Source organism: Salvelinus fontinalis, unplaced genomic scaffold, assembly GCF_029448725.1.
Source record: "Salvelinus fontinalis isolate EN_2023a unplaced genomic scaffold, ASM2944872v1 scaffold_0769, whole genome shotgun sequence".
NCBI lineage: Eukaryota > Metazoa > Chordata > Actinopteri > Salmoniformes > Salmonidae > Salvelinus > Salvelinus fontinalis.
The window spans coordinates 20,717-33,959 of NW_026600978.1; the positions used below are offsets into that span (position 1 = coordinate 20,717).

Here is a 13,243-nt window from a genome sequence, read left to right on the forward strand (position 1 = left end):
CACTCCACTCAGTGAGCACTCACTACATTTACATTTTAGTCATTTAGCAGACGCTCTTATCCAGAGCGACGTACAAGTTGGTGCATTCACCTTATGATGTCCAGTGGAACAACCACTTTACAATAGTGCATCTAACTCTAAGGGGGGGGGGGTTAGAAGGATTACTTTATCCTATCCTAGGTATTCCTTAAAGAGGTGGGGTTTCAGGTGTCTCCGGAAGGTGGTGATTGATTCCGCTGACCTGATTGATTCCGCATTCATGTGTGTTTGGTGTGACATGCTCCCTTACTAATAAATTGTGAATAAATGCATATCGTGATTGGTGATTGACCTTCTCTCTCCTCATTATTGATTAGAATTTCCACAACACTAGTCACTCTTTTTGTCAATACTATTATATTTTTCATAACACCGTTTTGGGTGAGTATCTTAGTAAAATATTTCATTTAGAGAGAAATGAGTGATGTAGCTCATAATTTCCCCCACAAATGGACCTCAGATTGACGTGATTTGACAGCTACGATATTTTCTTTAATCTACTCTCTCCCTCATCGGTTCGCTCTGCGTTCTATTAGCCAGTCGGATTTTATTGCGGAAGCGATTACTTTTCTCTCGCAGCTAGCAGGCAGGCATTATTTGCTTAAAACAAATACTTTCCCAAACATTTATACAGTACAAAACATCGTCAACTCAATAACATCGACTTGAGAAGCGAATACAGTTGATTGACTTCATAACAAGAAAACTGTGAACACTGTCTAAACGGGTGTGTGTGACGCGTCTCTTCCTACATTCAGATCCTATCGTGTTGACGATCAAGGATTGCTTTCATATTCGCTAACTACGGGTTTTGACACTTTGCCCGCTAGTCAGGTAATGTTGCATTTCTTGCCTTATTATTCATATATATTGATTGTTGCAAATATTACATGTTAATGTTATGTCAATCACTAGCTGGTTAGTTTAAGTTACAATTTCGCCAGGTGGCTACATGCGATTTGGATGACAGCTGTTGTTGTGTAACGTTAGACACTAATGTTAGAAAACACTAGCTATGTGTGACAACAATGTATTTTCATCAACATGTGATTATAGAACCCATATTTAACAACGTAGTGTGTGGCCTGTTGCAGTCATATTGTTTCATGACCCACCCATTTCATGTCAGCCAAACACAAGTCTGCAGGCACGTTTCTCAGTAGCATTAGAAGATCAATGATTAAATCGTCCTTAAATCAGGTATGGTAGATTTACTTTGATCGTCCAGGTTCGTGATTGCCCCCTTCCCCTTTCCACTGATAGCTATCTAGTGAGTGAGTGTTTGCACAGCGTAACATATTCAGGAAATGCTAGCTAGAGCAACAGACGGACATGAAAATAAAATCTTAACATCTTATCTTGTCTTTCTGTGTTTCTCTCTCTGTCTTTTTTATTTCACCTTTATTTAGCCAGGTAGGCTAGTTGAGAACAAGTTCTCATTTGCAACTGCGACCTGGCCAAGATAAAGCATAGCAATTCGACACATACAACAACACAGAGTTACACATGGAATAAACAAAACATAGTCAATAATACAGTAGAAAAAAGAAAACAAAAGTCTATATACAGTGAGTGCAAATGAGGTAAGATAAGGGAGTTAAGGCAATAAATAGGCCATGGTGGCGAAGTAATTACAATATAGCAATTAAACACTGGAATGGTAGATGTGCAGAAGATGAATGTGCAAGTAGAGATACTGGGGTGCAAAGGAGCAAGATAAATAATGTCTCTGTCTGTCTCTCTCTGTCTGTCTGTCTGTGTCTCTCACTCCCTTTATCTACCCCCTCTGTTTCTGTCCCCCTTTCTCCCACCCTGCCCTTCTCCCCTCTAGTCGGGATGAAGCCTGGAGTAGGGGCATGTCAGGACCCCTGTCAGGGTGGTCCGGGGGTGGGTGACAGGGGGGACGACACCCTGGTGTCTCTGCCCCCTAAAGACACCCCCGGCTCCCCCACAGGGTCACCCTCAGAGTTGGGAAGCCCTGGCCCCCGCCAGGTCGCGACCTTTGACCTGCTCAAGATGGTGGTGTCTTACAAGAGGATGGCCCTGTTTCTGGAGCCGCTCACTGACACGTTGGAGCTGGCCCGCTACCTGCTGGGGTGAGAGGATACATTTACACACTGATCCAAGATCGGTTTTTAGTTTCTCCAATGGTGATAACAGATAGGACTTGGGAGAGTAGACTGATTCACGCTACCTACTGGGCTAGTGAAGGGAGTAGGATGAGGTTTCCTATGGGCCTAGACACTGACCTGTCAGATTTGAGTTTCTTCACCCTAATGGTTCCAGGGAGGGTATGCTGATCCTAGATCTGGGCTGTGAAGCTGGCACTCTACCTACTGGGCTAATGAAGCTCTGATCCTAGATCTGGGCTGTGGAGCTGGCACGCTACCTACTGGGTTAATGTAGGGAGGGTATGCTGATCCTAGATCTGGGCTGTGGAGCTGGCATGCTACCTACTGGGTTAATGAAGGGAGGGTAGACTGATCCTAGATCTGGGCTGTGGAGCTGGCATGCTACCTACTGGGTTAATGAAGGGAGGGTAACTGATCCTAGATCTGGGCTGTGGAGCTGGTCTGCAGGTGAGGCTTTTGCTCCAGCCCTGCTCTAATGGGTGTAGTTGTAGATACATCTTATTTGGTTTATTGTATAGTCATGAGTGATTTGTACAGCCTGCTACCTACTGTGGTGAGTCAGTGTTTACCCTAGACACTGATCGGAGGTCAGTTTTTAGTTCCTCCACCCTAATGGTTGAGGATAGGACTTGAGGACGCTAAACTGATCCTAGGTCAGTATGACTGTGTGGTGTATTGCAGGTGGAGGATGCCTCTGTGCTCACTACTGGTCTGTGTACTGCTCAACATCCTCTTCCTCACTCTGAGTGAAGGTGAGCTAATGCTGGTTAACACACACACACACACTGCTATATGAACGACTACCACATACAACTGAGTGTGTATAATAATGTGATATATATCACATGTGACAGTCAGTTTCTCTCCTGCCCTCCAGTGGGGTGGTTCTCTGTGTGTGTTCTGGGGGTGTCTGCCCCGGCTGCCCTGGGTTACCTGCAGGACAGGTGTGGGGGCGGGGCTTCGGAGGCGGAGCAACAGAAGAGGCGGTGCCACGCGGTGCATCGTAAGGACCTGCAGAACGTTCAGCTCACCAGACAGGACGCCATGCTGGAAGTCAAGGACCTGTGAGTGAGTGAGTGTGTGTGAGTTTGACCCTCCACTTTATAAAACCAAGTTAATTTATTTACTATCCCTGTGTGTGTGCCTGTTTGCGTGCACGCATGTGCATGTCCGGGTGTCTCCCTCTCTGTGTGTGTGTGTGTGTGTGTGTCCACAGGTTAAAGCAGCTAGATGACCTGTTGTCTCATGCCTGCCTGTCTGCTGAGTCTGTCTACAAGCTCCTGTACTGGGAGAGCCACTCTGAGTCCTCTAGGTCAGTAACACTGTCTGTGTGTGTACTTGGAGCCACTCGGAGTCCTCCAGATCAGCAACACTGTGTGTGTGTGTCCTTGTTCTCCAGGACAGTAACTCAGCCACTCTACATTCACCATAGATATCATCACACATCTGTACTTACAAAGCACCCTACAGACTGGTTAGGGTTGTTTGTGTGTGTCTGAGTGTCTCTCTCCTCTCTCTGTCTCTCTTCTCTGTTTCTCTATCCCTCTCTTCCGTCTCTCTATCCCTCTCTTCCGTCTCTCTTCTCTGTCTCTCTATCCCTCTCTTCCGTCTCTCTTCTCTGTCTCCTCGGTCTCTCTATCCCTCTCTTCCGTCTCTCTTCTCTGTCTCTCTATCCTTCTCTTCCGTCTCTCTTCTCTGTCTCTCTATCCCTCTCTTCCGTCTCTCTTCTCTGTCTCTCAGGTTCTATGGTGGCCTGTTAGCTGTATTGATGCTGCTGTATTCTGTTCCTGTGTGCTGGGTGCTGGCCTGTCTCACTACTGCCCTCTTCCTGTGGAACCGAGACTTCTGCAGGGGTTAGTACACACACATACAGTACCAGTCAAAAGTTTGGACACACCTACTCATTCAATGGTTTTTCTTAATTGTTTACTATTTTCTACATTGTATAATAATAGTGAAGACATCAAAACTATGAAATAACACATATGGAATCATTATTCAAAGTAGCCACCCTTTGCCTTGATGACAGCTTTTTTGAAGAATCTCAAAAATATTTAGATTTGTTTATCACTTTTTTGGTTACTACATGATTCCATATGTGTTATTTCATAGTTTTGACGTCTTCACTATTATTCTACAATGTAGAAAATAGTAAAAATAAAGAAAAACCCTGGAATGAGTAGGTGTGTCCAAACTTTTGACTGGTACTGTACATGCAGACACACACTCAAGTGTTGGTTCTGTGTTCTAACAGCCTGGTTCCACTCTCCCTCTGTGTGTGTAGTTGTGTTGGACCTAAGGGAGGTGGTCCAGTCTGGCCAGAACCCATCCTCAGAAGGAGAGATGGACCACACAGAACCGGACCGCGGCAGCCTGGACCGGACTCCCACTGCTAGCAGCTTGGAGGTAAGGACAGAGAGAGAAGTGGTGGGGGGAGAGAAACAGGTAGGGAGAGAGAAGTGGTGGGGGAAGAGAAACGGGGGAAGGGAGAGAGACAGGGGGAGGGAGAAAGAGGAAGGGGTGGATGTATATGTAGAGTGGGTATATTTGGATTAATGGTGTACATTAAAACATTACAGATCAGTGTTATGCAATAATCCTCTTATGTAACGTAGATGTATATCATTATTGTGTGGTGTGTAGGACCTGTCCCCGGGCAGCGTAGAGGAGGCTGAGGAGGCAGAGCCTGATGATGAGTTCAAAGATGCCATCGAGGTAAAAACTAAATCAACCGTTATCTCGGCTTTATTCCTTTGTCTTGTTGTCTGACTGGTTTTTCATCCTGACCTCTCTCTTTGGCCAGGTCTTAGGCCATGTATTTTTGATTTGATATAACTTTATTGGCAATTGCACCACTCTCACTCCGGCCATGTTTGAACACTGCATCCATTCCTTCCACCAAGTCTTCACAGATCTAACATGGTAGGATGGGAGAAACCAAGGAATCCACTAGGCCCACCTTCCTGTGACCTATCCATGTCATTGTCAAATCAGAAGGAAAAAGATTGTTGGAACACAGCTTCTTATCCTTCTTCCTTCTGTCGCTGGCTGACAACTTCCTGTCCTTCTGATGATTCATTTCCTTTTCTGTTTCTACCTACCTCCCCTCTCAGTTGACTCAGGAGCCCCCTATCTCCCTGCAGGTGAGTGGCTCCCCCTTTCTGTCGGGCTGTGGTATTACAGCATTAGCAACAGGATACATTAACAATTGCGACAAATAATTTTTGTTTTTATGTATGATAAAGTTCTGTGACAGTTCAACTACTCAGCCCAGTTACTAAGGGGGGGGTGTGTGTGTGTGTGTGTGTGTGTGTTACAAGCATTTCGCTACACCTGCATTAACATCTGCCAAATATGTTTGTGACCAATAAATTGTGATTTGAATTGAATATTTAGGACTATCTCAGACAGTTCAGTGTTACACGACGTCATGACCGTGGTCAAAGACCTGTAAGTGTGTGTGTCTGTGTGTGTGTGTGTGTGTGTGTGTGTGTGTATTGCAGTGGTGTGTGTTGCACAGGAGCTACACGAGGACGTGAAGAGAACCCTAGTTGTTATTAGCTGCTACACTGGAAGCGTAACGTTGACGTGAGCAGAGCTCAAACCACCTCATCATATTGTTCAGTGAGCTGCACGTTCACATCGACACAATAGAAATAGAACCACCAGGTTTCATGGAAGTGAAGCGTCTCGTGCTCTGCAGACGTAATGCATCTAGTGTAGCTGGCCAGTTCAGTATTACCCTCTCAGACAGCACAGTGTGTTTCTGCCGTGTTCATGTTAGATAGATGCGGTGTGTGTGTGTTAAAAATGGATGTGTTAGATAGATATGGGTGTGTGTAATCTGCTCCTGTGTGTGTGTGTGTGTTAAATGGTTGTGTTAGATAGATATGGGTGTGTGTAATCTGCTCCTGTGTGTGTGTTAAATGGTTGTGTTAGATATGGGGGGTGTGTGTAATCTGCTCCTGTGTGTGTTTCTGCAGTGTTTATGTCAGATAGATACGGTGTGTTAGATAGATATGGGTGTGTGTAATCTGCTCCTGTGTGTGTGTGTGTGTTCCTCTCCATCCTAACAAGGAGACTCCCTTGGCTTTAGTGGTAAGTCTAGTTCACCCCCTTCCCTTACCCTGTTTGTGGTGAGAGGGAGGGGGGGCGTATAGGGTACACACCTCGGTTGGGTCCTGTCTGCATGGGTAGTGGAATGTCTATACACCCCCTTCCCTTACCCTGTTTGTGGTGAGAGGGAGGGGGGGCGTATAGGGTACACACCTCGGTTGGGTCCTGTCTGCATGGGTAGTGGAATGTCTATACACCCCCTTCCCTTACCCTGTTTGTGGTGAGAGGGAGGGGGGGCGTATAGGGTACACACCTCGGTTGGGTCCTGTCTGCATGGGTAGTGGAATGTCTATACACCCCCTTCCCTTACCCTGTTTGTGGTGAGAGGGAGGGGGGGCGTATAGGGTACACACCTCGGTTGGGTCCTGTCTGCATGGGTAGTGGAATGTCTATACACCTGAGGGCTGCTGTTACCATCACTGGTTATGTTTCCATTATGACATCAGGACTATAACTTCACATCTATACCACTAATGTCAATACATATACCACTAATATCATTACATATAGGACTAATGTCATTATATATATATATATATATACACCACTAATGTCATTATATATATACAACTAATGTCATTATATATAGCACTAATGTCAATACATATAGGACTAATGTCATTATATATATATACCACTAATATCATTACATATAGGACTAATGTCATTATATATATATACCACTAATATCATTACATATACCACTAATGTCATTATATATATACAACTAATGTCATTATATATATACCACTAATGTCATTATATATAGCACTAATGTCATTATATATAATATATAGCACTAATGTCATGATATGTAGCACTAATGTCATTATATATAATATATAGCACTAATGTCATGATATGTAGCACTAATATCATGATATATAGCGCTAATGTCATGATATATAGCACTAATATCATAGCACAGATAACCAGGTTTTCCAGAATTCCTGGTTCAAGGATTCCTGGATGTCCTGCTTATTACCTCCTGATTCTGCAAATCTTCTAACCAGGATTTTTGGGAAAGTTACTGGAATTTTGCAAACCTTTTTAAAGCACTAATCATCATTCATACAATAGGCCTCATTCTCAATGTAGTCTGGGCGTCTCTGCATCATTCCAGCAAACCATTGGATGAGCATGCTCTGAGCTGGTCACTGCACCTAAGTACACACCCAAGGGTGGTGTTGTAATGTGTGTGTATTGTGTGACGTGTGTTTCTAGCATGGTTGTGCACTTCACTGTAAGGATGCAAATAGGACACATCCATCTCATGCTACGTTGGGCTCTGGTCAAAAGTAGTGCACTAAGACGGCCTACCTCGGCCAAACCCGCTCGACGCTGGGCCAATTGTGCACCGCCCTACGGGACTCCCGATCACCGGCAGGATGTGATAATCATCTCTCATTGTGTAGAGACCAGGGTCTGGCCCTGGGGTCATCTCTCATTGTGTAGAGACCAGGGTCTGGCCCTGGGGTCATCTCTCATTGTGTAGAGACCAGGGTCTGGCCCTGGGGTCATCTCTCATTGTGTAGAGACCAGGGTCTGGCCCTGGGGTCATCTCTCATTGTGTAGAGACCAGGGTCTGGCCCTGGGGTCATCTCTCATTGTGTAGAGACCAGGGTCTGGCCCTGGGGTCATCTCTCATTGTGTAGAGACCAGGGTCTGGCCCTGGGGTCATCTCTCATTGTGTAGAGACCAGGGTCTGGCCCTGGGGTCATCTCTCATTGTGTAGAGACCAGGGTCTGGCCCTGGGGTCATCTCTCATTGTGTAGAGACCAGGGTCTGGCCCTGGGGTCATCTCTCATTGTGTAGAGACCAGGGTCTGGCCCTGGGGTCATCTCTCATTGTGTAGAGACCAGGGTCTGGCCCTGGGGTCATCTCTCATTGTGTAGAGACCAGGGTCTGGCCCTGGGGTCATCTCTCATTGTGTAGAGACCAGGGTCTGGCCCTGGGGTCATCTCTCATTGTGTAGAGACCAGGGTCTGGCCCTGGGGTCATCTCTCATTGTGTAGAGACCAGGGTCTGGCCCTGGGGTCATCTCTCCCTGGTACCCTATAGATCAGAAACATTAACTCATGCTCTGGAATGTGGTCTCTTTAGGTTTTATCACCCAATCATAAATCTCCTGTCAGTGTTAAATCTCCCAGAGGCCCACTTTCAGTTCACACAGACACAATATTATAAGAACCCTCTATTCTGTTGCATAAAACAACCATGCAATTACAGTATTATAACAATCTTGCAATTTTTTTTCTTCATAAAAGTAGTGCACTATACTATAGGGACTAGGGTCTAAAGTAGTGCACTATATTTTAGGGACTAGGGTCTAAAGTAGTGCACTATATTATAAGGACTAGGGTATAAAGTAGTGCACTATATTATAGGGACTAGGGTCTAAAGTAGTGCACTATATTTTAGGGACTGGGGTCTAAAGTAGTGCACTATATTATAGGGACTAGGGTATAAAGTAGTGCACTATATTATAGGGACATGGGTATAAAGTAGTGCACTATATTATATGGAAATAGGGTGTGATTGCGACTTATGAATACAGGTGAGGTCTTTTGCTGATTGGCTTCCAGCCCATCTACGGAGACAGGTGCAATGATGTCTGAGGGTGGAGCTTAAGGTGCCCCGCCCCTTCCCAATACGTTTCTTGCCTGAGGTGTACCAGCCCTCGTCTTTCAGGGCAATATATAGGCACAGATCTAGGATCAGCTTAGCCTCATCTAACACTAACCTTAACCATAAGGGTGTGAACTGTACAACTGATCTGGAGCATGTCTGGTAGCACGTTTCAAACTCATTCCACAGAGGTCCCAGGCTGCAGGTTTTCACTCCTTCCTTTGACTTGATTGATGAATTGAGCTCATTGGTTAGTTAGGAACTGGCCTCACCTGGTTGTGTAGGTCTTAATTGGACAGGAAAACCCCCAAAACAAACAGACTCTGGGCCCTCCGTGGAAGGAGTTGGACACCCCTGCCTTGGAGGATGACGTGTGTGGTTTTATGTTAGTGGGGTTTTGCTGCCTGTGTGCTCTCGACTCCCCCTGCTGTTGACGTTGAGAAACACATCCACCTAAACCATGAAAGAGAGGGGTTGGTGTTGGAGGAGCAGGGAGCATGGGCTATGGTTTAGGGGCTATGGTTTGTAGTTCCCACAAAGCTGCTGCCTTTAACTGCTCTTTAGTAACTTAAACCTTCTCTTCTCCTCCTCCCCCCATTCTGCCCCCCCCCCCCCCTCCCTACAGGAGGATGATGACACAACGTCAGATTTGGACACCATCTCCATCACCTCAGACAACGGTCTACTGAGCCGCAACGAGCCAATCCGCAGTAAGGTGTCCAAACTGACGGAGAAGCTACGCAAACGCTACCCCACCAACAACACAGGTCAGTCAACCCTTCATCCCTCATCTTCTTCCTCACCTCAGCCCTACTTAAGAGGTGGGTTTAGTATCTAGTCTTCAGATAGAAATTAAATATCCCCCCCCCTCTCTCCCCCCCCCTCTCTCCCCCCTTCCTGCTCTCTCATCCCAAAGGTAACTGTTCCAGCTGCAGTGCCGTCTTCTCAGTGGTGAAGAGAAGGGTAAGAGCTTTACACCTGTTTTAAACCACCAATAAATACAAGCATAATTAATACTGTAGGCTGTTTAATAACTCTGTGTGGAACCTGGGGTGTGTCACAAATGGCATCCTATCCCTTATATAATCTACCACTTTAGAACAGAGTCCTATGGGCCCTGGTCACAAGTAGTGAACTATGTAGGGAATAGGACAGGGTTGGGGTTAGAGTTTCACTTTACTTCCTGAATTCACCCACTTCATTTCAAATTGGCCCCAACCCTGGAATAGGGTTCAGTTTGGGACATAACAAAGACGATGATGTCATCGTGACCTCTGTGACCTCTGCTGTTTCAGCGGAGCTGTAGTAACTGTGGCAACAGCTTCTGCTCCAGATGCTGCTCCTACAAGGTCCTCAAGGCCTGCATGGGTGTCACAGGTGAGAGAGAAACACACACACACACATGCTATTATGGTATTTCTATACTGAAATGATAAATAAGGTCTCCGAAGACATCAGTTGATTTTAAAAACAAATTTCTATCTCTTCTATTTTACACCTTCTCTCATTCCCCATCTCTCTCTGCATCCCCCTTTCTCATGTAATGTCTCTCTACATCCCTCCCAGCTCCAGATGCCCAGAGAGAGACAGTGTTTGTTTGTGCTGTCTGCAACTCCACCCTCAGCAAGTGAGAAATGACTACCCCCTCCTACCCACTCATGGAGACCCAGGGATGGTACTGCCCCTCCTACCCAGGATTCGAAGCTCCTTGGCTGGGTAGAGCCCGCGGCAGATCAGCCTCTACCCCCCCGGGGGTGGTTCAAAACCCCAGGTTGTCTGGTTCTCTGGCTCCAGCCCAGGTGACCAGGGTTATTAAGATGAACCAGTCCCAAATGGCAACCTATTCCCTATAAATTACACTGCTTTTGCCCAGAGCCCAATGGGATTCCCTATAGGCTCTGGTCTACAGTAGTGGGCTATATAGGGTGTCATTTTGGACGCTCCCCCAGACTCCCATCAGCTTGTGTTGCATTGAGATTTATCATGTACTGTCATTCTGTCATGGAGGTCCTGAGAATGCTGAGGTGTGTGTGTGTGTGTGTGTGTGTGTGTGTGTGTGTGTGTGTGTGTGTGTGTGTGTGTGTGTGTGGGTGTGTGTGTGTGTGTGTGTGTGTGTGTGCGCGCGCGCGTATTTGGATTGTATAAGATATGCTATAGATTGACCCTGTTATAACTTATCCATTATGTAATGGTTTTATATGTTGGTCCTAATGTTAATTTAATGGATGTAAAGACAGGATGCTAAATGGCATACCCTAATCCCCATGGAGTGATTTCCAGAGGTGATCCCAGAGCTGTGTTCAAATACTCATACTAGCTGTACTATTTGTGATGTAAATTGAGTATGTAGTATACTTATTGGTCATAGTATGGATATAGTATGCCAAAAGTTCCTGGATGTCGTACTAAATTCACCAAAATACAAAGTATACAAGCAGTGGACACTGTTTCTGTGCTTTTAGGGACCATAATGCGATTCTTCAGAAAATGTCTGTGGCTTCACCAACGTTTTCAGATTTGAGGAAAATGGTTGACGAGAGCAGATACAAATGAATTGCTTTAAGAAAATGTTGAGCAATGTAATAAAGTAATGACTTTTCAAATAAGTTAAACGTTATGTTGGCTGACAATTTATTAGCTACGCTGTCCTTACGAACCGCAGCAGTATGTACCGTTCCGTTAGCTAGCTACCTAACGTTAGTTGGCTACTAATACATTGAACTTGCCAGGCAGTATATTAACTATCTAGCTAACCACCCAATGTATATTGACTTGATTATTCACATCATTCTTAGCTAAGTGGTAGAGTCGTTGTGCGCTCTCAATGGACATTGTTAATTCTGGCTAACCCTAACCCTAACCCTAACCCTAACCCTCTCAACTCTGATTTCAGAGCATCTCTCGTCTGTGTGCCAGTGCACAGAATAACTGAATAAAACGCGTTGAATATGGCCGGTGTCAGTAAGCGTTGGCAAAAAAAGAAAAAAGTAATTAAATTGTTGCCTGCAGCACAGTTAGTCACCAACACTCTGCAACAAATGAAAACAGCCTAACCAGCTCTGCTAGGGTGAGTAAAATGGTCAGAGTGAGGGTTTCTCATTTGTGTCTGGAGGTAGCTAGCCAGTTAGCTTGGGTGCTTGACTGCCTAACCAGCTCTGCTAGGGCAAGTAAAATGGTCAGAGTGAGGGTTTCTTATTTGTGAATGGAGGTAGCTAGCCAGTTAGCTTGGGAGCTTGACTGCCATTGTGAGGACAGAACGCTCGGATCAACCCTACTCCTTGGCCAGAGCGTCTAGTCTGGGCCCCGAGACCGAAACTCTCTGAATTTACGAAAGAACAATCTGACAACGCTCTGGATTTACGAACGCCCAGAGCGCATTCTGAACGCTCTCTTGCACTCCATGGGTGAATTTACGAACGCACCCCATATTGAATTTACGGACACAGCCGAAATCTTAAAATGTCTAGCTAGTCATTTGTTATGCTAACAAGCTAGCAAGAGGTTGCATAGCAACAGCATCAATTTCTGGTAGACAGGCGAAGTGCTAGTACTCAACTGAAAGGATACCCTTCATTTACAGTATTCTAAAATGAACTAATAGTATGTAGTATGTACTCATTAAGTATGTAGTATACAGGATGTTGGTATGGGTATTTGAACACAGCACAGGTTTTAGATTGACACATAAGAATGTACATGTTACACTTTTACCATTGTGATCACCTATATTCAATCCACTGAAAGTTTATATTTATCCAATTTATTGATTCATTCATTTGATTGATTATCTTGACAGAATGGAGGATTTTGTTTACTCTTCATTGCTTCAATAAACTAATGTGATTTTGAATGTTTGAAATTAACTTATGGCATATTTTTCCTGCCTTTTTTCAGCCTAATTGTAGAGAGCTCTGTTTAAAAAAATAAAACATTTAAAAAGAGAGTGTGCCCTGCAGGTTTGGTGCATCTGTTGGCGTTTCACTACCGTAGACATTGTATCTGTCCCATTATGGCGTCTGAGAGCTAAGAAGCGCCATAGAGGTCATCTCCATTTTGAAGTAGTCCATTCTTCATCTACTACTTCTATGAGTTGCTAAACAAACTGAAAGGGTGCACACTGCCACTTGCATTGTGTTGTTTGAACAGGTAATAAGCCAAGGTTGGTGATTTACTGCCACCTGCAGTTATGGAGTGCTTGCTCAGGAGTATAATTCATCAGCTGATCCCTCGTGGTGACCTGGATGGACTCGTGATCCTTCCTTAACCCATAGGAAGTCACACCCAGTTGACTACTTCAGAATGGTCCTCAATGGCGCTGCCCATGCTAA

General features: G+C 45.1%; 1 protein-coding gene across 4 annotated transcripts; it reads left to right on the top strand.

Moving 5' to 3' along the window:
* Positions 1–1,874: 1,874 nt before the first annotated feature.
* Positions 1,875–10,904, top strand: LOC129847307 (protrudin-like). Of its 4 annotated transcripts, none has more exons than XM_055915062.1 (13): positions 1,875–2,135; positions 2,853–2,923; positions 3,049–3,235; positions 3,388–3,483; positions 3,912–4,024; positions 4,456–4,577; positions 4,815–4,886; positions 5,285–5,314; positions 6,249–6,269; positions 9,541–9,682; positions 9,832–9,878; positions 10,211–10,292; positions 10,482–10,904. In XM_055915062.1, exons 1-13 carry the CDS (start codon positions 1,876–1,878, stop codon positions 10,544–10,546), a joined length of 1,308 nt encoding a protein of 435 aa, XP_055771037.1. In that variant the 5' UTR covers position 1,875; the 3' UTR covers positions 10,547–10,904. The 4 variants fall into 4 exon arrangements, with proteins under 4 accessions (XP_055771037.1, XP_055771038.1, XP_055771039.1 ...); XM_055915063.1 differs by having other exon boundaries at positions 6,252–6,269; XM_055915064.1 differs by lacking the exon at positions 6,249–6,269.
* Positions 10,905–13,243: the final 2,339 nt, after the last annotated feature.